Here is a 24,944-nt window from a genome sequence, read left to right as displayed (position 1 = left end):
AACCCGCTCGAAATTACCTGCAAAATAACATGAAATCGGTGAATTAATTTTTCATCAAATCCTGTTATTTCAGCAGATATAGCAGCATTTTGAAAAAAGCGGCGCGCTGTATTTCCATCATTAGAGCTTCCATATATCTAAAAATAATAATTTTATTATTCTGGTAGAAGGTCTTCATCAAAAACTTGATAACTCTTAATAAAGATAAATGTATTCTCCTTACCACCATTAAGGCAAAAACGGGGAAGGGAGGTCCTTTATTAGTGTCAAATTATTAAAGAGAGTTAAATTTCGAGTAACAAAAGGAATTTTTAATAAATGGTAGCAAATAACCGTTTACTAAAAATTATTGAAACAAAGTGGCCATATATAAAAATGGTCAGATTAGTGCCATAAATAGCAATAGTCAAATGCTCAGATATTTTGAATAAATTTATTTAGTTGTGTGCATTTAACATTTTAAAGACAATTTCCTTTGTTAACACTTTCGCTGCCAACTACGAGTATACTCGAAGTAAGTTGGCGTCATTTATCTGCCAACTACGAGAATACTCGTAGTAAGCTGGCGTCATGAACTTGCCAACTACGAGTAAACTCGTAGTTATACTAACTTATTTCAAATAACACATGTGCATTACTGGCTGTTCTTTTTTTTTTTTTTTTCTTAGCTTCACATTTGGTTTCAGAAAATATTAGATTCAATTTTTTATTTTAAAAATCCAGGGAACCTAACAAAAAATGCGGATAAAGACAGAAATAGCTTAAAACAGATAAAAATAAAACATTGATATTGATTTAATTTTATTTCATGAAAATTCAAGTGTAAACCTATTCTGTTGAATGATACATTCTGAACCATTCGCCAATACATAACGGAGCTCTATTTTCACAAACAGCACATTCATATCGTGTTTCTTTATGTTTTATTTTAGAGCAGACTCGACATGGTTTGGTTGGGAATTTTTTCTTATCATTCGGTGGTATTGAAGACAAGTAGTGGTGTTGAAGACAAGTACTATTACTGGTGATTCTAGGCACAATTTCATTCAAATGTTCACTCAATAAATCTCTAAACTTAAGCAAGGAAATTGTGTTATCTACTCCATATTTGCTGTTTAGACAGTAAGCATTAAACCAAAACCAAAGAGATGAAGTGCTACTTTTTTATAACATCTAATTGTCTTTCTTAGGCAATCATAGTATGATACCATTTGTTCCGCCCTATCTACTCCTGACATATATTGATTGTAATCTTTAATAATGTTGGGTTTCATTTTCTTCTCTCCTCTCCTGTTTGTCACTTCAATCATTTGCAACGAATGCAAGTTGCTAATCATTAGCACGCCTCTTTTGTTGTTCTATTTAGCAACCACTACACCCACTCTGCTTCTGCTTATAACGTCTCCCTGTTTCAGTTTTGCTTTTGTTCACTCTTTTGGATTTGACTTTCGGTCAGTTCTTAAAGTACCACAAATGTATGTTTATTGATTTATCTTCAAACCAGGATCGGCAGTAAATTGAATTTGTTTTACAATATTCGGCTCATCTTTCCATTGGTTTGAATTTCTAGATGGACCACCCGTTGTTTTTTTGCTCTTTTCGGCGCCATTAATAAAATCTTCTGCAGTGGCTGCTAGATGAACGTCTGTTAACTGATTGTCATCACTTTCTTAAGTGTTATTATCTTCAGAATCTGATTCTGATACAGTCAAGCTCGAATTGGTAGTAGCATAAGCAAAAAATGAATCCGAATCTTGAATATCATCATCTTCACTGTCCTCACAATCTTCCATTATCATATGTGCTGATCCAATTGTGGAATATCTGTGTTGAGCTAATAGGAGATAGATAAATTTATAAATTATCTATTTATAAAAAAAGAAATTACTCATCTATAAAACACATTAATTAGTATACTGTGTAAAAAATTCGAAGTGCACACTAAAATGTCTTTTAATGTATTAAAAAACATCTTGTTGTGTATTTCAAGTTATTTTTCACATTTTTAATAACATACAGTATAATATATTTATCAAATATATTTTAGCTTCTAGTCTAAAAAACACAACAATTTAGTATAAAGAAAACGAAATATAAATTACCTTTTTTACTCATGAAAACTGCCAATGTGCATGTGCATGTGTAAAAAAATTGAAACACTATTTATAATAATAATGCATCAAATAAGCCACATTACTACACCTTTTCAAGATGTAATTGAGAACTTGAAAATTGTAATTAAAAAAAGTAAGATGTAATTGAGAAACCCAACATGTAAATAAGAAATCGTAATATGTAATTTGAAATATATATTATAAACTTTTCTTAATTACAACTTTCATCTTCTAAATTACATCTTTCGTTTCTTAGTAACATCTTCCATGTTCTAAATTACATATTGCGACTTCTAAATTACATGTTGTATTTCTCAATTACATCTTACGTTTCTTAATTACAACTTTCAAGTTCTCAATTACATCTTGAAAAGGTATAGTCACCGCAATGAGTTATACTCATTACGGTGTTACGAGATTTTCGGCACTGGAGAAAAAAATTCCTTCTCCATTGCCAAACTACGAGTATACTCGTAGTGCTTTTTTTTTTGTCAGTTATATTCAGAATAAAAAATATTATAAAATTTTTTGTGATTAAAAATATTTTTTTTATTGGAATGTTGATATCTAGCTTTGGCATTGAGAATGAAACCACGCAAAACAGCCTCGGCAAAAATTAATCATTGCAGACATTATGGCTCGGCAAAAGATATAACGCATAGTTTAAAATAGCTCGGCAGCGAACGTGTTAAAGAAACATGTATCAAGGGGATGCCAAAGAATTATTAATTCATGTAAAATTTACGTTCGCTTTATATTAATCTTATTAATTAAAGTTCACGTTATAAGAATATAACACGAATTTAGCTTTACTTTTTCGTCAATTTAAAGCATGAGGAAGTAATATTATTTTGTATCAGTAACTAAAAACGTATTGTTTTGAACTTAGTAATGTCGAGGAAAATGTTTCTGCATTACACTGATATGACCTATGTCAGTTGTAAATTACTCAAATAATGTTAAATAATTGGTAAATTATTTTACCTCTGCATATTTTTTAATTTGAAGGCGTTTTTCTAAAAGGGTAATAGTTATGGTTTTACAACTTTAAATTGTGGAAAACAGCCACTATAAATTAACAGACCGACCATAACCCGTATTACGGGTTGCTTTTTTGCTAGTTATTATTATTAATATTACTATTATTATTATTATTATTATTATTATTATTGTTGTTGTTGTTGTTGTTGTTGTTGTTGTTGTTGTTGTTGTTGTTGTTGTTGTTGTTGTTATTACTATTTGAGTTAGAAATTCAAAAAAAAAAAGCTTTACTACCCACCCTACTGGCAGGGCCGGCGATAGGGGGTGCATGGGGGTGTGTGACACCCCCCCCCCCCCCCAAACACTGAATCTTTGTCGGCACAAAACGGATTTAATGATCTTAGTCGGCAATGCAGACTGATTAAATTTTTGCGATTACATTTTAAATTATTTACTTTCAATTTTTTACAGCATTTTAAGTTTTTTAAAACTATTACGATTAACCTTTAAGACTTACAATTTTAAGTTTTAAAAGTTAATCGTATAATAAATTAATCGTACTTTTAAAAGTCTTAAGAGTTAATCATAATCCCGTTTCGATTGTAGGAGAAAGGTCAACTCAAGGAGGTGTATTAAACCTCCTTGGGTCAACTATATATGATTTATTGTCGGTTACCGGTTTTTAAAATATGTTTATGATCGTTTTTCTTTTTTATGAAGTATATTTTTATTTTGTTGCAAGTTACAATGAATGTAAATAAAAACAAAAAAAGAAAGAGAACAAAATTAGTGTGTCTTAAGTGCGATAGCGTATTTGACAATGATTATAAAATAAAACACGAATTGAAACAACATGGCGGTGAAAAAGTGAAAACTAAACACTTTGGTGTCCCAGATAATCCTTTTGTTGCTGCTTCAAATGAGAATCTTATCACAGAAAAAACCATACCAAAAGTAATTAATAATAGATCGAAATATTATCAAAAAATATATACTAAAACATAATACTTTTTGTTTTTTTAAATTAATAATAGGCAACTGCAGCTAGTTTATCTTCATTTGAGAGTTCATCAAACCTGGAAAACTTATCTTTAACTCCTTTACAAAATGCACCGGAAGCATCAAAATCAGAGTATGGCATACACTATGTGAGTTTGTTTGAATATATTATAAATTATAAATAAAAAAAATTACAGGTTGTTATTTTTGTGTTTCTTTTATTTAGAAAATAAGGAATAACACTGTTGCTTCAGGTACTGATATAAATTTACTATCAGCAGCAATAAAATCAACCTTTTCAGCTACAATAGACCATTTGATGAATTTAAATGTAAGATAGAGTTATGTGTACAATATACAAACATTTTATTATATATTAATAAAATTTTATTTTGATATGTTACTAAAAAAATATTTTGAAACATATTTAGAACTCTGTTGAGCCAACCATGACAGGCCTAAGCACTACACTCTAAAAAAACTAACGCCAATATAACGGATGAATTTGAAATAAGTAAAAGCTTTCCGTTATATTGGCTTTATCTTGGCGTTATATTTTTTTGTTTGCGCCATAATTTATGTATGCTTGATTGATTCCTTTCAAATGATAAACTTCATCCGTTATATTCTTCTCTAAAATTCATCCGTTATATTTATCCGTTATGTTGTTTTGTTCTCCGGCTACTCGTATACCAAATTTATGTGTTCATTATATAAAAATATATTAATAACATGAAGGCAATAAAAGTCACCTTAAAAAATCGAAGCGAAATTGTTGTCGCAAATTCTGATTTGTTTGCGTTTGTCCAACAAGGTAAGTATACATATATTTTTTTATAATGTTTTTACTACCAACCTATTATATTCCAACCTATTATATTCACAAAATATAGCATAAAAAAATACATTAAAGAAAAAAATGATACATAAAAAAACACAGATGTGAATACATGTAACAAACATAAACAGATAACAAACAAATACATATAAGTTATATGTATTTGTTTGTTATATGTTTATTCATTTGTTATATTGTAACAAACGTAAAACATAAAAATACACACATGTAACATTGTTATACAATATTTTTTATATCAGAAGATATTTTTGGCTATGAAATATATATATATATACATACATACATACATACATACATACATATATATATATATATATATATATATATATTTATAAACATATAATATTATATTTTTAGTCTGTCTAACATTTGGTGTCAGTCAAGTTATTGGCTTGAAATGGCTTGGATGCCCAGTTCAAGAAACAAATTTTAAAGCGTTGTTAAATGAACAATCATTAGAATTTGTAGTTGATATACAAGAAGTTGATCACATTAACAAACAGCCTTTGTCTCAATCTTCCTGTTTCCATACTGATCCTCAACCATTATGCTCCACATCATTCAGCTTTCTTACTGACTTGCAAAGCAATGAAATTTTTGCTGAAGACACTGTTAGCAAGCAAAGATGCTTAAATGATCAATTTCCAGTTGTTTTGTCACAAATCAATACAACTACACTTGATATTACAAATCAAACTGCACAATGTTCAAGATCTCCTAATATATCTCCAAATAGCAATATAAATATATCTCCAAATAGTAATCATTTGACAAAGAATTTAAACCCAAAACGAAAGGTATTTTCATACAAATGTAACTGCTGTACTTTTATATCTTCTAGGTATTGTTTGATGAAGAATCACTTACGCATTCATGGAAACAAAGGTTCAATTATTTGTGATATTTGTTATTCAAAGTTTAAAACGCTCTACGGATTTCAAAAGCATACTGAGCAATATTCAGCACTTGTAGAGGATAGTTTTAATGTTGATTTAATTGAAGATGCAGAAAAATATCAAATAACTGATGATTATTTAGGAGCTTTAGCTTTGCATCTTCAAGGTAAACACAGGTGTTCTCAAAACATTTTAGATTCAATTTTTCTGCATTTAAAGGAAATGCTGTCTGTGCCAGATATTGATGTGCCTAAGTTAAAATCTTGTTGTGAAATTTTAACATCTCAAAATTGTCGTGAGAAATATTTTGTGCGTGTATTCAAAATGCCTTTAGTTAAATATGTTGGTCTCAAAAAACAAGGTTGTATTGTACCCTTTTTAGACATGTTATCTTTTTTACTTCAATCTCCTGAGATTGCTAAGTTTGTTGATAGTAAAATTAGTATAGCTATTTATTGTGATGATCTTGGTATCACAAATCCTATTGGTAAAGCAAGATCAAAACACAAACTTTGGGCAATGTATTTTCAAATTCTTAATATTCCTGCAAAATACCGTGGAAGAACATCAACCATATTTCCTTTAGCATTTACAAGTAGTACGATGATTAAAGATAATATCTTCTTCCGTGCAATGTTGACTGACTTTATTGATGTTATGTCAAAACTTATGACAGGGATAGAGATAACAGTGTTAGGAGTTCCTAAAGTATTGACAGGTGAGTTGTGTTATTTTTCTGGTGATTCATTAGCTGCAAATGCTATTGGTGGATTTAAAGAAGGTTTTAGCAGGAAGACTGTTCGATGCTGCAGAGTTTGTAATTCAACAAGAGGGGAAATGTATGCAAACACTAGGCATGAACAATGCTCTGTACGTAATTTAAAAGAACATTTAATTAGAGTAAACGAATTAGATTCAGGTCTTAGACCTAAAGATAGAATTAAATGGTCTAAATATTATGGGGTATCTTCATCAAGTGTTCTTTTATCAATTCCACTATTTGATGTAACAAAGCAAATCTTATTTGACCCAATGCACGATCTTTTAGAAGGTGTTTTTCCTCTTCAGTTAGAACTGTTTCTTTTATATGCTATTGAAAGTAATTTTGTAACAATATTATCATTAAATACATGGCTCCAATCATTTGTCTATCCAGCGGGCATTGAAAAGCCTGGTAAAATTTTAAAAACATGTAAAATTAAAGGTAATTTTGGAAGTGGTCAAATACTTACTCTTACAAGAGTTCTACCATTTTTTTTATTGAAAAATATGTTGGCTCAAAATGAACATCTTAAATGTTTGCTAAAATTGATTCAAATAGTTCAGCTATGTATGTCTCCAATCATAACAGAAAAATACATTACTGATTTGAAAGAAATCATTGCTATTCATCATGAACTGTTTTTGGGTTTATACCCTCATAAATTTATACCGAAGCTCCATTTTCTTATCCACTATCCAGCTCAGGCTGCTACTTCAGGCCCGTTAAGGGAGCACATGTGCATGGCTTTTGAGCGCAAACATCAAGTGATTAAGAATTTTCGACATTTTAACTTCAAGAACATTCCTTATACAGCCTGTAAATCAATGGTAGCAAATACCATTGCACAATTTTTTAATTCAGTTGGTGCAATTAAAGCTGATGTCTATTATAATGAGGATGAACTAAAGTACTTTTCCGGAGCAATACAAAGTGCAAATATTGATGGAATTTTATATAAAAATGGCTCGATAATTACTATATTTGAGAATGATCAGTTTATTTTCCACCAAATCAATAAAATAGTATCATTATCTGGAAAAAGACACTTTGAAACAATAAAATTAGACACTTTATGCTCAAATGTTTATTCCACCTGCAGATTACCTTCATTTTCTTCAATTAATATTGTATTTCCTGAGACTTTGCAGTTTCCATGGTGCACAATTGGACTATCAGTTAGTGATGTTATCCTTGTATTTCCACTTGCTATTCCCAATTTGTCTTATGATGGTATTTCAAATCAGCTAACAATAAACTAGTTCAAATGTTTTATCTTATAAAATTTTATATCTTATAAACCATATTTCAGGCTTATCTTAATTAAAGTACTTATATATTAATAATATTTATATATTAGGATTATTAAAAAAAAATCTTTATCTTCATTATAATTGAAGTTTGAAAGAAATTGAGATGAAATGGAAAGTCCATTTTGATAGTTGTTTTTTATCCAGTTATAAAATTTCAAAATGAAATAATAAAATTTGAGTCATTTTAGAGCGTAGTAGGTGAGGACTTAATAATAATGGAAAGTCTAGAATAATTTAACTGGCTTAAAACTTCTTAGTAACCTATTTATCTCCTTAATGTTTCAAGTCTTTTTTTTGTGTGTTAGCTTTTTAATATTGATTATGGGTTAGCCATAGTCTCTTCCATATTCATAATATTGAGCGTCATTTTTTAGTTTCAAGCAAAACAATGTATGTTGTTATACAGTATAAACAACTGTTTTTGACACTTTCTGTGTCCTGTTAACCATAATTTTAAGCATATATATTTTAAGTATAAAAATATATATTTTAAGTATAAAAAATTGTTATTTCAAGTTATTATTTACTAATCTTGTTATTTTACTTTTTCATTTAAAAATATTTTTCTTATTGCTTTTTAGAACTAGTATATTTTTAGGTGTCCAAAGTTAAACTTCCTCAATCAGATGTCGAACTTCTGCTGACTTATTTTTCTGTGCCAGTTATAGAATTACTCAATGGAGCTAGTAATGTTTTTGTATTGAAAGAACTGAAGAATGCACTAACTCAATTTGCATCATTAAAGGTGAGTGCTAATGACAGTTATGGTAACAGGGAGTTCTTCTCGCGACTCAAGATTACTTTGAAAAATCTCTATCCTAAGTTCAAAGATGATTGGGTATGTGTTTGTGATTTCCTACTTTTTTCTTTTTAACTGAATTATAATAATTCAACGCAATCTTTAAAAACATATTTTTGCTAAAAAATTATTAGGAAAGTACCAATTAATATAAATACATTGCTAAAACAATAATGTTGTAGGTGGTGAGGATTGATACATTTTGTTTGTAAAAATTCTTTATTATAAACTTATTAGAAAAAACGAGCGCAATAAATTTAATTGCTTCTACTTAGACCATCTTGAATAAGTTGACAGAAAACAAAGTCACTACTCTTGGTGGTGTAGGCTTTCAAAAGGTCGATTTGCACAACACCAAGTGTTTAATATTAGCTAAAACTATTTTCCTTAGGTCTACTATTACGCCCACTAATAATAGTTGTAACTGTATATACATCAATAAAACAGTATTATTTAATTGTCGTGACTATGATTATTTAGTTTAATCAATTGATTTTGAAAATTTATTGTTTTTAGGAGCCAATGTTTGTTCAGATAAGTAACAATCTTCGTCAACAAAGATGGTCAAAAATGCATGAAAGTTCCCCAAAATTTTTCCAACTGGCTAGAGGACATAATACTTTAGCAATCAAGGAGATTGTAGCACATGCTGAACCAGTTTTATCAGCCAACGAAATTGAGGCAGAGATAAAGGTATATTTCCTTTTTTTTAGTTTATCATGTTTTATGTAAACTTGTTTATTGTTTTGAAATGCTTTGGATGTAAGTATTTTTTGTGTTGATATGAAAGATTTTATTGATAGCCAAAGTATATATTTTTTAATCAAAGATACCATTTATTTTTTTGAAACTTTACTATTAACTACTAATTGTTTGTGTTAACTATATAACAGAACGAACTTCAAAAAGCTGTACCATCTATTGCTGTATTGAGCATCCTTAACAGAAACTTATTTTACCACCAAATATTTGAACAAATTCCAGATAGACTCAGAATAGCTCCATCTCTTCTAATTGATGAGTTTAAGCGATTCTTTCCCCAACATGAAAATGTTGTTAGCAATTCTAGATTGTTTCTTAAGGCTGCATTTAAAGATAATGCAAATATTATTTCAAGTGTAATGGAACTGCAAAGAATGTTTGTTTCTCGAAAAAGTAAAGATTTTCTTTTTTTGCAATCACACGTAAGTTTTTTTAATATCTTATTAATAATTTTTTTTCATAGGTTTACCTTTAAAAGTATAATTTTAATCAAACTACATAAATTATGATTTTTATTATTAGGCTGATAACATCGATACGGAACTTGCACTTCCCTCATTATATGGTCCACAAGTAGTGCTCAATGGTTTATATTTTGGTATTCGGTCACGAACTGGAATTAAATTATGTGCTACACAAATCTTATGCATGGAGGAAGTTATAGCATCGATAATAGCAGTATATTATCTTAAAGATTTGAGCTATCCATCTTGCTTTGCCCAGTTACTTGGGATTTTCCAAGAAACTATTCTAAAAATCAACTACCCTCATAAATCAAAGGCTGCAGCAAGATATGTGTTAAAAATCAGTAGTTCATAAATTTTTAAAAGTTTTTTTATACATTTAAAAACGGAGAATGTTAATTTCTTTGAATTTAATCATAAATTATTTTCTTGTCTTTTCGTTTTTGTTACAAAATTAAAGTAATAATACCTAAATAAGATATACAACCCATTATTTAAGCTAATTGAAATTTGATTAAATATGATGATAGAGCAAACTTTTAGTCTTGTATAATCTTTATCTTAATATTATTTTAAAATTCTTTGTTGTATTTAAACTGACTTAAATATTTACATGTATATATAACAAGTACATGTATATTTAATGTATATTTATTAATACACACTATACACTATACAGTATTTTTTATCATTATTTTATCGTTATGCTATTTTAAGCAATAAGGGATTTCGATTATGCTAATATTTTTTTAATATTTTTTTTAATAAAATAAAAATAAAAAATTGCTTAATCAAAATCTTGTACTGACTAAAATAGCTAAACGCAATCAAAAAACGCTCTACGGTTAAGGCTTTAAAACAAGGCCTGCTAGTACCAGTGGTAAAGTGATTATAAATGACTTAGTAAAAGATGTCTTTTTAAATTATTGTTCATTTTATTTTGTAATCTTTATTGGCAATAAAATCTAGTACCAGTGGTAAAGTTACATGTATCTTTTCAATACGAATTATCTTATCTTTTGTATTTTGTAATCTTTGATAATAGAGCATTGGTAAATATTATTTTCAAAATGATTGTAAATCACTTAGTATGAGGAAATGTCGTTTTAAATTTTAAATTTTTATTTTTTAATCTTTAATGGTGACATCATTTGATACCAGTGGTAAAGTTACATGTATCTTTTCATATTCCATAACTGTTAAAGGAGTCATATGCTTTTTATCATTTTTATTTTGTATTCTTTAGTGGCATCGACACTTGAAAGCAATGTTGTGGTTATATCTTTTCAAAATGTTTGTATAAGACCATATTTGAATCTTAAAGATTATTATATAATCATACCAATCATGTATGAATCTTAAAGATTAATAAATATTTAAATTTTTAAGGTTTCATTTGTTAATTATATTTTTTATTTTGCATTTTTTAGCAGCATCGACATTGGAAATGGTAATGATATATCTTTTCAAAATGATTATAAATGGTCATTATTTTATATACATAATTGTTATATCTTCAATTTTTAATTTTTTTTTAATATTAAGTTTGTAAATATAAGATTAGTAAAATAAATATAACGCCAAATATAACGCCAAATATAACGCCAAATATAACGGGTGAAGCGTTAGTTTATTTTTTCTAAATATAACGCCAATATAACGGCAGAGTTGAGCAAATATAACGCCTAATATAACGCCTAATATAACGCCTAATATAACGCTTAATATAACGGTTAACTAGCGTTATATTTGCTCAACTCTGGCGTTATATTTTTTTTTGTTATTTGGCGTTAGTTTTTTTAGAGTGTACTGAAAGTATTCAAACTGTTGATAATGTTATTAAAGAAGCTAGATATTCTGAGATTATTAATGATAACTCAGGTAAGATTTATGTTATGTATGTATGCTATGTTATTAATGATAACTCAGGTTATCATTAATAACGTAACATACATATTATTATTTTATTAATTAAGAACTTAATATTAATTTTTATTAGTTAAGAACTTAAGTATTTGGCTTTAATACAGTATTCCATAAAATAATGAAAAATACCAACAAATTGAAAAATGCAGCATGTAAAATGTGAAAAAAAAAAATATAATATATTTTATTCTAGTATTTATCATATATATTGTTTATTGTAATTGGGTAACTTATTTAATATTTAATGAAATATAGTTGGTTTTTTTTATTTAAATAGTTATTTTTTTTATGGTTGCAGGTGACAATTGTGCTTATGATTGGGTTTCTTGCGCTGGAATGCTTGGATCACTTATAAATAATTTCCAGGAATGTAGCTTACTTTTGACAAAACTTAAAACAGAAAGTTATCCAAATCCAATTTTATTTTTAGTTTCTACTTCTCATATATTATCCTCAATAAAAGAAGAATCTGAAAAATATATATCTATAAGCAAACAAGTTTTGAGTGCTTTTGGTTACTTTAGTAATCAACTATACTATACTAAAATGATTACATAATAATGACGAAGAAAAATTAGTCGGCAATTTTCTTGACTCACACCCCCCTTCCCCCAAAAAAAAAAAAAAAAATTACGTGTTCGCGCCGGCCCTGCCTACTGGTCGTTCTATTATAATTCTAGAACTTGATTACTTTCTAAACCTAGTAAATAATTTTTAACAGTGTTACTTATATGTTTTAAAGTATGTAGGCATCCAAACAATTATTTTTTAGCTGCATTATTGTTTTAATTAAAAATTTGCAACCTGCCTCAAACTTCCCGTCGGTATTGTATATGGCACATGTAAATGGCACATAAAAGTGTTTATTGGAATGTAATAATGACAATCCAAGATTTAGATTCTCCGGATTAGAAAACTTTGATTGCAATTTCTTTAAGCCATTGAGCAGAGAAAGAGAAGATTTCCATTTATTACTATTTTTTTTGAATAGCTTTATACTAAGACAGAGAAGAACAATTTTCCATCTACCATAGTTTTTCTATGCAATGGCGACTTGATTTTTACTCTTAAAGTTAATAAACTATCTATCCGTCTATCGAAAAAGGCAAACTCATCTTTGATTATGACATCATTTTCTTTAAAAGATGTGCGGGTTGTTAAAAAAATTGATGCAATAGGTCCTACAATAAAGCACAGAATAAATGCGTGGATTTTGCAAATATTTTCTGACGATTATTTATTATGCTAATGTCTAATTAGTTTTAAATCGGTGAATATCGACAAAGCTTCCTCTTAAGAGAAAGAAAGATTGTTTTCCTGTGAATTATCGCTTTTGATATAATTTTTAATCCATTAATGTCCATGTTTGAATTTCGAAATAGAAGTGGTAACAATCAGAATTGAATAACAAAAAGTTATTGCAATTTCATAATTTTTTTTTCAAGCTAAAAAAATTTAATTGCTAAATATATAATTGCTCCATTTTTGAAACAGGACAAATGTCTCCAAACGAATCTTTTTATCATATATTTATATTCATGTCTTGTCTATTCAAAACTAAACATTATATATCAAACAATCAATATCAAACATTCAATATCAAACATTCAGTAAATATTTTATTGTTTTGCACTCCTGTAAGACATTTGGCGTGAAGCCAAATATCTTAATGTTTACATTTGAATGAGGTGTTCTTCTAGCAGATTTTTTACATCTACTGTGACGTCACTTTATGGGACATGTTCGAAAGCATTTGGCAAGCTGCAGCTTCATAATTACCAAACAGTGCCCTCATAACTTGTCATCGGAAGATGAGATATGGTATATATCACAACCAGAAGATCAGTGTAATCGCGATGAAACCACAACTGCCTTATTTAAAAAATTTGAAAAAAAGACATTGCCAGCCCTTTTGACTTTTAATACGATAATCAGTACAGAAATGATTTAACGAATTAACACCACTCATAATATTTGGTGTCGCTAGCACACGCCTATACAAAAATGGTCCCAACCTCAATTTTGAGGACCAAAAAAACGACCGATGGGGCATTAATCTGCAAGACCTCAGGTATCCATAAAAGTAGAGTTTTAGTTTTCCCGGATGGGGCATAAAATATTTTGTAGGAGTTGAAAATCTATAATAAGAAATAAAAACTTTTTTCAATAGGCATAAAAATTTAATTTATTTTCTCAAGTAAAATGTGTTCATGCGTATGGAGGCACGCATTTTGAACTCATCGATCAAATGATCAAGATCAAGAGTGTAGGCAATATCGCGATGGCAATTTAAAATAGCGAGATGATTCAATCGCTCCTAAGACATTGTAGAACGCAAATAAGTCTTAAGCCTACAAAGACAAGAAAAAGAGCGCTCACACGTACATGAGGAAATCAGTGAAATTAGTTGAGAAAGGACACCATCATGGTCTACATCTCTTTCAAAACTGATTCAAAATTAATTAGTTGAAAATTCTTGAACTTTGCATGATCAATAAATATGTCACGATGGAGTTGTAGCCTTCTATAATCTTCAAAGTCATCTTTGTTAAAAGCCTCAACGAATCCAACTTCCAAGCACTGACCAATGAGAAATTTTTCTACATTTGCTAAATGCTCAGTGGTCTCAGTTGGTTTGAAACGGGTCGCAAGTCCCGTTATAACACAATCCAGAGATGCATAGAAAAGCTGGCGGTAGTTGTCCTCTGGAGTCGTAGCAAAGTATGGAACTCCACTTCCAGTAAATTTTGATGTAATTTTACGTTTCTGTGGGATCTCTGGTTTGTCAAGTAAACTACATTCTGCTGCTACAACGGCTGCATCCCATAAGACTTTGAAGCGAGTATCACCCCGGGCTTCTTTTAACACCTCTTTAAACGTGTTGATGGTATTTCTTGCTTTGCAAAAATTAAGCTGCGTGCCTAAAATAATTTTCAATAAACTTTTAACATTATAATTTGCTTAAAATAATATATTAAAAAAAACACACTATGAAATAAAACAATATTTACCTTGGAGTGCTGTATTAGCATCCTCGATTAACGTGAAGATCATGCGCAAAATTTCCAATTTGAAAAATGTGTCAAACTTACAAAGAGATTCCAGATAACCCGCTGCTTCTGACTTATTTTTGGCTGAATTATCAGAATGATGTTCAAAATCCTCTAACCAATTGATAATGGCGGAATAGTTACTCGTAATAGACATAATGGACGGTTTTCTAAGGATCCATCGAGTGTGGCAAAATGGCCGCAGTGATGTTCCGCTTTCTACATCCTCTACATTTCGAAATTTGTTGAAACATGCCAATCGTTTTGGAGATCCACGGGTAAATACGATGAATGATTGCACTAAATTCATAATATTCCTTATCTCTGTTTGATTTTCAACAGAACCTTGTGCTACCAAGTTGAGATTATGAGCGCGGCAGTGCACGTAAAAAGCCCGCTCTTCTTTCCCACTCATTAAAGTCTGCAATCCATAGATACTTCCAGACATGTTAGACAATCCGTCAAAACATTGGCCACGAAAATTTTGAATCAACAGACTAAATCGACACAAAACGTCCATTAAACAGTTACTGAGGTTCTCGGTTTGCTAAAATCCCATTAAAAGCTCCTCAACTTTAAATTTTTCATTAACACGCCGAATGCAGATCGAAACTTGTTCTTTCTTGGACATATCCATTGTTTCATCGGATCAAACTATAGAATTGTGATTCCCTTATACTTTCGCATAGCTTACGAAGCGTTGCATGAGCAAAGTCTTGTAGGATTTCGTTTTCAATATCAGGCGAGAGGCACTTTTGCTTTTCAGGACGGTTCAACCATTTCTTCAGTTCCAGAGAATCGTCTGCTCGTAATTTGAGTAGCATGCGAAAGTTTGAATTATTTTCAGCCTTTCCACGAATGAAAAGGCCTTGCGTTCCCTAATACATTTAGAAGAAAACATTTATTTATCTAGTAAATAAATTTAATGATTGATAGTTAATCTAAATTTTTCTTAAACGAAATTGAGGAATTACCAAATAAAGGAGTGTTATTAAATATTTTTGATAAAGCCGTACGATTATCCATCATTTCTTTATCTTGGTGATGATTAAGCTGTTGGATAAATGTTGATTCCAGTGTTGCTGAGGCGATCGTAGTAACAGACGCCCTATGGAGTTCAGATCGCTCGTGAGAACCAAAAATTTGTGACGCTTTCTTCCAATTAGAAAATCCTTTTAAGATAAAAGCTTCGTACAAATCTTTTTCTCTTAAACTACGAGGTAAAGGCATTTTTATTTGGGTAGCTTTGATGCAGGTAGAACAAAAAACTTTTTCTTTCTGGCAGTCATGTAAAACCGATTTATGTTTTTCATTCCAGCTTTGTTTAAATTTTCTTCCCTTTTTTGATGGAAAAGATGACTGTCTTGAACAACAAGGTCTAGACTCCTCTGTAAAAGACGGCAACTCAACAACAGCGGTTGAATCAGTTGCATCATCTAACTGAACAAATGATAAACTTTCATGATTATTATATTGATAGTTATTAGCATTTTGAGATTCAGAAAATAATGCAACTGCTTCAATTTGATTTTCTTTTTTTGAAAAGTATTCACAAATCTTCTTCATTCTACAACATCCTACAACTTATTACTTAAAAGTCAATGTACCATTGAACAATTAAAAAATTTCTTCAAAAACTTACGTTTTTTTAATTCAATTGACTTTTAATTCAAAACTTTTAAATAAATAATACAAATAATACTGCCAAATTTATCAAAGAAAAAAAATGCTAAACGAACGTTTAACTTTTAACTCTTTAGTTTATGTAGTTCCGTTAATTTGCTTTTTATTACGTTTTTACCGATCTCAAATGAGTCTCAAACTCATCAGAAGCGTGGAGTTTCTGAAATTCGAAAATAATATAAACTTTTGAAAATCACCATAGGTATTTGCGGAAATATTACAATCGTTTTTAAACTGTTATATTTGTTAATGTTTAAGTATATTATGGTTTTTATTTTTTAAATATTTTTGAAAGCTTGGTGAATTTCCCCGGGTGGGGCTATTACTTGACAAAAAATCAGCTCTCTAACACTTGTGGTTTGTGTACAGGGACCTAAAGTATAGGGTATGGCACTAAAAGCCTCTTTAAAAAGAGACAAATGCTTTACGTTTTTATTCTAACTTTATTATCGACTAAGGAAGTTTCAAAGTTTAATAGAATGAAACCTTGACATATATCTTTCAGGCAAAAAAAATAGAAGCAAGATATCTTTTATCTGTGTAAAGATGTAGCTCTTAAAGTAGGAATCTCGTCTTTGAAAAAACGGCTAAAATATAGCAGCTTTTTGTGGTTTTTATGCTTTTTGTGGTTTTTATGCTCAAAGTTACACCAAATAACTAATTTAGTGACAATATCATGTGACTAGTGGATATGGGATTCTATGGTTGTCAGACTTCTTATTTGTGTGTTATATGTCTGCAAAAAGAGTGCTTTTTTTGTCCCGGTTTGTATAAAATATAGTGTAGAAAACACATAGTTAGAGGCATTTTTTCTAATAGTTCTGAATTTAAAACACATAAAAACCTCTTTGTTTTTAGTTGTTAAACCCACAGGTTTGCTTTGTTGCTTTTGTTTAAAATGATTGACCAAATATTGGATATAATAACAACTTTTTTTCATTTTATTAAAGTTACTTTAGAACGTTAAATTCAAAATTAATTGGTAATTTATAAAATAATTTCAAAATTGATATTAGAATCAAGTATTTTTATATAAATCAAATATGTATAACCTTGATGTGCTTTTTTTCTTGTATTGAAGTATCTCCTAAAATCTTTTATTGATTTGACCAAGTTTGTTCTACAATTTAAAAATGTAAAAACAAATGTTTCTTATTTTCCGGGAAAAGCCACAACATCAAAGTAATTACATTTAAGCAGTCAACAGCCTAAACAACTAAAAAGATTTTTTAGTAACACAAGCTTGTACTGAAGCTATTTTTCAAAGACCAGTTTTTTAATCACTGAAATGCCATGTGAAAGAAAAAATTATCAAGATTGTCGGCAATCTCTATGCTTCTTCTGTTTTTCAAAATGTGACAGGCATATTTCTGATTTCATGGAGGAAAGAATACTAGGTATTTTTTCTGGAAATTCCATTGATTTCCAGAAAAAATACTTAGTATCTTTCCTGCAGAGCATTCCTATTCTGATTCCAGAACTTCTGAAAAATTGTGTCCTCTGTAATAACTCAAATGTTATCCTCCCCACAGTGCACATCTAGGTTAAGCAGAGAAAATGATAAAGCTTTAACTATTCCTCCAGATCCCTCCAGAGCTCAGTGCATATCAAGAACTTCTCTAACTACTTTGGACATGTTTCAAGTTCAAATTAATACTGGTCTTTCAAATAAAAAGATGCAAGAACTGGCTACAATATTACAAATTCAAAAGTTGTTGAAACAAAATTTAGGGAAAATTTTACAATGGCTGGTCGAAATGTTGAAAGTTTATTTAAAGTTTCCAAAATCTCACCTACAAGCCCATCAACATAAACTGATTATTTGGCAAAGGGTGTTCACTGCAAGAGTTTAGGGGAATTTTATAACTAAATTCTCAGAGTTAGAGCAATCACTTCACCGCCTCCCATCAAACTAGGTATTGATGGTGGAGGATCTTTCCTCAAGTTCAGCTTGAGTGTTAACTCCAATGGTGGATGTCAATGTGTCAAACAAGTTCAGCCTCAAATGACAAAAGCTTACTGACTGTAGAACATGGGAAATAACAAGTGCCAAGAGTCAGCTACTTGTTGCTGTTGCTGAAAATGTTTCAGAAACTTATGAAAATATCAAAAAAAATTTAAGTTTATTTGGGAAAATTGATGTGCCTTTCTTTATTGCATGTGACTTGAAGTTAGCCATGATTGGTGTGATGTTAAGTCTAGTGACCTCAAAGTACAGGGAAATCCAAGAAACTTCAGATCAGATGTGCGCAAAGGTTTTTCATAGTGTTGTTCATAACCCATTGTTTGACCAAGAAGATATCAAACAAGTTATCGAGTTTATTTCCAAATGGAACTTCATCGTTTCCTTGGAATTGTAAATCATCTTTACAAATCAATGCTAAAGATAAGGCCTAAAGGCAAAGATTGGCCATTACGTATCAAGTTAAAGTTACAACCTTAATATGGTTTAAGTTGTTAGCTCCTGTTTTGGAAGGACATTAAATACTACATATGTTCAACATATCAAAGACTTTAAGAACTCATATCTTCAACTCCCAGTTTTAGTCACCCCAAAAGCCGATGCAGTGTTCTACTATGTTCCTGAATTTATTGCTCAAAAGGGTACAGTGTAGGGCATTTTTAGTGAGCAATCAACAGAAGTCTTGCATTTAATCTTCAGTGCTCAATGGGCTAGATACAAAAGAAACCCTGATCACCCTGTTTATAAAGACCAGTTACTGAAATGTATTATTTACTATAACAGCAAGCATCTTTGAATTAGATTTTTTAAATAATTCAGCCTAGAATAGTTATATCAAGTATTTCTAGAATGAAATTTAAATAATTTCATTCTAGAAATACTTGATATAACATTTGTTTATTAGAAAAATTCTTGTCTAATTTTTTTTTTTAATATTACAAACTATATTCATTTATTTATAGTTTCATAAAATATCATAAGTTTACAAAAAATTAATCAGAAGTATATATCTTATTTTGCAAGTACTAAATAAAAAAATCTCAACAGCAATTAGAAGAAAAAGTAATAAACATCAAAACACCATCATAAAGTAATTTTTTTTTTAAAGAAATCATTTCATGTCAGTATGCATGTGTTTTTTCAACGAGAGATAAACGTTAAATGGGATTTTCTTTTGTTTGATATCTTGTTAAAACCCATTTCAGTAAAGATATATTTCTTATTTAAATTAAAAAAAGTTGTTATTATTGTGTGTATATCCAATATTTGGTCAATCATTTTAAACAAAAACAACAAATCAAACCTGTGGAATTAACAACTAAAATTTAAAGAGGTTTTTATGTGTTTTAAATTCAGAACAATTAGAAAAAACGCCTCTATGTGTTTTCTACACCATATTTTACTTTAGGTCCCTGTACACAAACCACAAGTGTTAGAGAGCTGATTTTTTGTCAAGTAATAGCCAGCGCATATATGTAAAGAGTTTTTGGTTTTTTTAAAAAAACTCCATTACCCACAAGTGAAAAAAAAAACAAAATAGATTTACAACGGGACTCCAAGTGTGATCTGTAGCGCAAGTTGCTATAAAACTTTAAATGTGTTTTTCTCCTTTGGCTATAGAGATTAGATTTTAATTTTTACATCTGGTGATACCTGAGATCTTGCGGATTAATAGCCCATCGATCGTTTTTTGGATAGGTGTGAGCAATTATGTCGGGTTGGAGAATTTGAATATAGTTGCGTTTTGCGGTTTTCTCGACTTTCTGAAGTTACTTCTTCATCATCGTCATCTTATTACGGTTTTGAAGGAGCTTTTATTTCTCCCAACATCAACTAATTATTTTTCTCTGTCTTAACATTGAGGAAAAACAATAATTTACAAATCTTCATCTTCACAATTTTCTCGTCCTCACAATTTTTAACGCGTTCTGAAGTTTACTGACAATTATAAAGTTATTTTTTTCAAAATTGCTGAAAACTGCACACCTTTTTTATGTTAATAACTTTCGAGTTAATTAAGATTTTATACTAAAATTATTTAAAGTATAAAAAACGACAATATGAGCAATTTTTGATAGTGGGTAATCACCATATTCCGAAAAAAGAACGCATCTTTGTCGGTAAACATTTTTACCTGTAGATGACACATCAAAACATTTATATAAACTTTATATTTATGTAAACGTAACGCCTTTTGTTCAAAAACATTTTAATGATTGTTTTCAACATTTTTCAAGTTTTAATATTCGAAAAACTACTTTTTTTAAACTAGAAATTGCTGCGCATATCCTCTACAAACTTACAAAACGTTGCAAACATTTGAAAAAGAGTTAAAGTTTGTAACCAAGTTAAAAGAATAATTATAAAATTGATGTTCCAAAAATAGGAACATTGGTAATGGGTCAGTTGCTGTTTAACCCGTAAAAAAAAAGTTGACTAACAAAGGTAACCGTCATTTTTTCTTTTTGCAACATCCATTTAATGGCGATTCAAATGTGGGAGCTAAAATATGACGTTGTGTTAGCTGTGAGTGAGTCATATAAGAAACTTATTTAATCTGGATATCGCTGAGGATTCAGTCATTATTAATTAATTTTTTTAGTTTAGAAAAGTTTTTTTTATCGATTTCCCTTTAGAAAATGTGATAAAAACTTTTCAAACAGTGTTTTTTTTCGTTGTTTTAAACAAGTAACTTAAATCATTTGAGTTTTTTGATGGTAAATTTAACGAATGATTTAAAAAGTATATTTTTATCTTAACAATTTTTTTGTTTTTGTTTACTTGTTAAGTTATTGATTTAAGTTGTTGTTGTAATTATTATATGCATTTATTAAAAGTATTTTAACTAAGTGCCCTTTTTTATTGAGCTCAACACTTTAGGCTCTTGATAAATAGCTCTTGATAGGTAGCTATCGCTAGGTAGTTCTTTTTTTTTTTTTTTTAGTTTTACATTTAATTAGTCGTAACACAATAAAGTCCGTGATATATGCTCTCGTAATACAACAAAATCCATGACATATGTTCTCGTAATACATCAAAATCCGAGATATATGCTTTCGTAATGCAATAAAATCCGTTATATATAGACTAATTTAAATAAAAACTTGGTATCTGATAGAAGATCTAATGATCTTGTCGCCAGAACCATAAAAAGTTATAATAGAATATAACTTAAGCCATTAACAAATATAGACAAATAAAAATGACAAAATACAAAAAATAAAAGAGCGTGTATATACAAATTTCTTATTTTTAAAAGTATTTCAAGATATTGTCATTAAAGAGAATGAATTTTTTAAATTTCTTTTTAAAGACTTGGAAGGTAATTGATAAATCAAAATTAGGTAAAACAATTTTGTTCGTGGGTGCACGATAAGCTATACAGAACTGATTGAATTTTGTTCGACAAAAGGGTTTAAAGAGTGAGTTATCATTTCGTAGTGTATACTTATTTTTTGTTTTTAAGGTAATAAAATCTTTAAAACGTGTAAGGACGGATTGATTTTACTTTGAAACATAAAGCATAATATTTTATATACATTCATTTCATAAATGTTAAGTACTTTTATATTTGGAAGTTCTTGATTGGTAGCTCTTGATAGGTAGCTCTTGATAGGTAGTTTTTGATAAGTTCGAAACTGGTGAAACTATAGCAACGTTGCTATAGTTTCACCAGTTTCGAACTTATCAAGAGCTACCTATCAACGTTAATGTTCTTGACAGGTAGCTATTGATAGGTAGCTATTGAAAGGTATCTATTGATAGGTAGCTATTGATAGGTAGCTATTGATAGGTAGCTTTGATGTTTTGCAGAAACATACTATCTAATTCTTACATTTTTTTTGTTTTTTGTCTCTATCAACTTTTATTAGATAGCGCGCAGTTTTTTGTGTTATTTGAATTTCCAAGGGACTAAAAATGAAGATAAAAGATAGGCATTATATTAAAATCGTCTACCGTAAAAACTGTGATTAATAAATTGACTTTAATAGTAATTTAAAGTGTTCAAATTTATTTTGTTGACAGAAAATAGGTGAACACTTTAAATTACTTTAAATTGAATTAAATTAAAGTGTTCACCTTTTTTCTGTCAACAATTTTATATGAACTTTAAGTTCTTTATGGATGCTCTATTATCAGTATTTGTTTAGTTTTTGTTTTAAAAGTCGTATGTTATCTAAGAAAATCAACGAAACCTTTTTTCTCTGCTAAGAGAAATGCTTGTTTTATTTAGCGTAAAATAACAAACAATATTTGTTCCAAACATATTCTTTTGTTTTTTATTTAAACAACAATCAAATTTCTTTTTGTCATAGCTGACGATGAAGATCTTTTTAGAATATTTTTTGGTATAGCTGACATTGTGTTAGCTGTCAAAAAACACTCACAAAAATTATTAACTTTGTGACAAAACATTTTTATTGTTGATACATTCATACTACTTTGTAAAAGTTTTCGAACTTTAATGTTGTTATAGTTTTACCAGTTCCAAATTTCAACGTTGTTATAGTTTTGTTAAATAATTGCTCAGGCTGCAATTTGATTGAATGATTAAATTTTTTTCTACTGAAGAGAGAACTCTCTCTGAGAAAAAGATGAAGAAGCCGGAATAGAAAGTGAACGCCTTAAAACTTCTGCACGCAATTATAGCTTCAATTCACATTGCGTTCCTCCAGTTTAGGACTGTTGTTGTCACCTTCAACAGTCAATTTTGGTAATACTTTTTAAACATCTTACTCAAAACTTTCATGTTTTCACTCTTATATTTTCATTTTCTCATGTTTTCATTTTCATTTCATGATAAAGAATGTTTAGGTAAAATATGTTTTTTAGAATTACAATTATGTCGATCATGGAGAGAGAGAGAGAGATTACTCTTTAAAAAAAAGAATTATAAGACGTATTTGCAGTTGCTGGAAGAATCAATTCATACTAAAAGCTCTTCACGCAATTTATCACGCAAGCGAGCTTCGCTTTAACGAATTAGTTATTTTGAAAGATTTAGAGCTGTCAATGATCCTTCTTTTAAGTTTTTTTGAGAAGAAACTAAAAACCGGTCTTCAATAATATGAAGTTCACAAATACAGGATGGCGCAAAAGAAACGGAGGGGGTTTTAAGTATAATTTTTTAGTTTAATGTAATTATATCTAATTGTTTTAAGATTAGTATAAATAAAACATTGAAATTAAAATAAAAAGATAAACTGTGGAATAACAAACAAAAAAACCGATTAATAACACATTTTCGACAACGAAGTGTAAAAGTGTAAAGGGTCATTCCACGCCAAGTGGTCCCCGCACTACCATCTCCGATTTTAATAAAATTTTGACAGTATGTTGTTAAACATGTTTCATGAACATTGCCAAAATTTCAGATCAAAATAATTATTATTTCGGATTTTGTGGTACTTTTTGTAAAGCTTACCCAAACTTCAATATCTGTCAGTAGCTAAAATTCGTATATTTGGAGTCCTATATTTTTGCAATGAAAGGGTAATATATCTTAAAAACATGGTTTCTTTGTAAACCGAAGGTGCAGATCACAAATAATTTATTACAAGTTTCATATTATGTCTATATTTTAGTCTATGGTTCGCCAAATATCGTCACAAACGCAACGCTATAAATATTTTTTACTTATTTGTAGGGTCATATCTCTAAAAATAAAAGTTTTTGAATATTGCTATTTTGTCAAAAGGTTCTACATACAGTCATAATGATATGGATTAAAAATTTGCTATTTTAATAATTTCTCTGCTGAGTTATTCTGAGTGCAATATGGCGAAAAAAGTGAAAAACCCTAAAATAACGTGTGTTTGAACCCCTAAAACATGATGCGGGCAAATTTTTTTTGTTTTTTTAATTGTATTATTGGAAAGATCTTATTTCAAAATTTTAGAAACAATAAAAACTGTCTTGGAGAGATTTTTCTTATGAACGAAAAAAACTTGGTCAATATATAAATTTTTTGAATTTTACAATTTCGTCCTAAACATAAAGGTTTATCATACTGCATCAAAATCAAAGCTTATTGTGCCAAAAATCAAAATATTTTAATGTTCAAAAAATATTTTTTAACATTTGCTTGAGTTATTTCTAGGGATTTTCGGGTCTGAGTACCCGTTTTTTTCGGACACGGCGAATCTGTGGCTGAATACCCGGTCTAAGACTCGGCGAGTCTCGTGATTTGAATGCCTGGACTTGTTTCGGACGCATCAGGGTGTTTTTTGAATCCCTGACCTCTCTAGTCATCTGTATGTGATGCATAATAGCATGCTTAGATAATACTGTAGTTATATTATCGCTAGGGCAACCCACGGTAAAAAAAGTTCATAAAATTAACGGTTGGATCAAAACTGTCAATTACAAAATAGT

General features: G+C 29.5%; 2 protein-coding genes, 1 long non-coding RNA gene and 2 pseudogenes across 4 annotated transcripts; 3 read left to right on the top strand and 2 right to left on the bottom strand.

Annotated features, from left to right (window-relative positions):
* Window positions 1-630: 630 nt before the first annotated feature.
* On the bottom strand, window positions 631-2,222 carry LOC149886037 (uncharacterized). Its single transcript, XR_016454358.1, has 2 exons — window positions 2,103-2,222; window positions 631-1,834 (listed from the first exon to the last, which is right to left on the bottom strand). It is a non-coding gene; the product is annotated as an uncharacterized LOC149886037 (long non-coding RNA).
* A 1,563-nt stretch (window positions 2,223-3,785) lies between these two features.
* On the top strand, window positions 3,786-12,448 carry LOC149886034 (uncharacterized). Its single transcript, XM_090094137.1, has 6 exons — window positions 3,786-4,049; window positions 4,130-4,243; window positions 4,321-4,425; window positions 4,526-4,563; window positions 11,758-11,828; window positions 12,172-12,448. Exons 1-6 carry the CDS (start codon window positions 3,810-3,812, stop codon window positions 12,429-12,431), a joined length of 828 nt encoding a protein of 275 aa, XP_089950263.1. The 5' UTR covers window positions 3,786-3,809; the 3' UTR covers window positions 12,432-12,448.
* LOC149886036 (uncharacterized) lies at window positions 4,633-7,915 on the top strand. The gene is made up of 2 exons (XM_090094139.1): window positions 4,633-4,908; window positions 5,311-7,915. The coding sequence occupies exons 1-2, from the start codon at window positions 4,827-4,829 to the stop codon at window positions 7,869-7,871; spliced, it is 2,643 nt and encodes an 880-aa protein (XP_089950265.1). The 5' UTR covers window positions 4,633-4,826; the 3' UTR covers window positions 7,872-7,915.
* Window positions 8,311-9,834, top strand: LOC149886035 (uncharacterized; annotated as a pseudogene). Its single transcript, XR_016454157.1, has 4 exons — window positions 8,311-8,319; window positions 8,521-8,760; window positions 9,238-9,414; window positions 9,615-9,834. The product of XR_016454157.1 is annotated as an uncharacterized LOC149886035 (transcript).
* Window positions 12,449-14,190: 1,742 nt separating the features above from the next.
* LOC149886033 (zinc finger MYM-type protein 1-like) lies at window positions 14,191-15,371 on the bottom strand (annotated as a pseudogene).
* Between the last annotated feature and the right edge of the window lie 9,573 nt (window positions 15,372-24,944).

Source organism: Hydra viridissima, unplaced genomic scaffold, assembly GCF_058129835.1.
Source record: "Hydra viridissima isolate aposymbiotic clone 2 unplaced genomic scaffold, HvirCarnegie_v1 scaffold_7, whole genome shotgun sequence".
NCBI classification, from domain to species: domain Eukaryota; kingdom Metazoa; phylum Cnidaria; class Hydrozoa; order Anthoathecata; family Hydridae; genus Hydra; species Hydra viridissima.
This window is presented reverse-complemented; position numbering and strand designations above follow the sequence as displayed.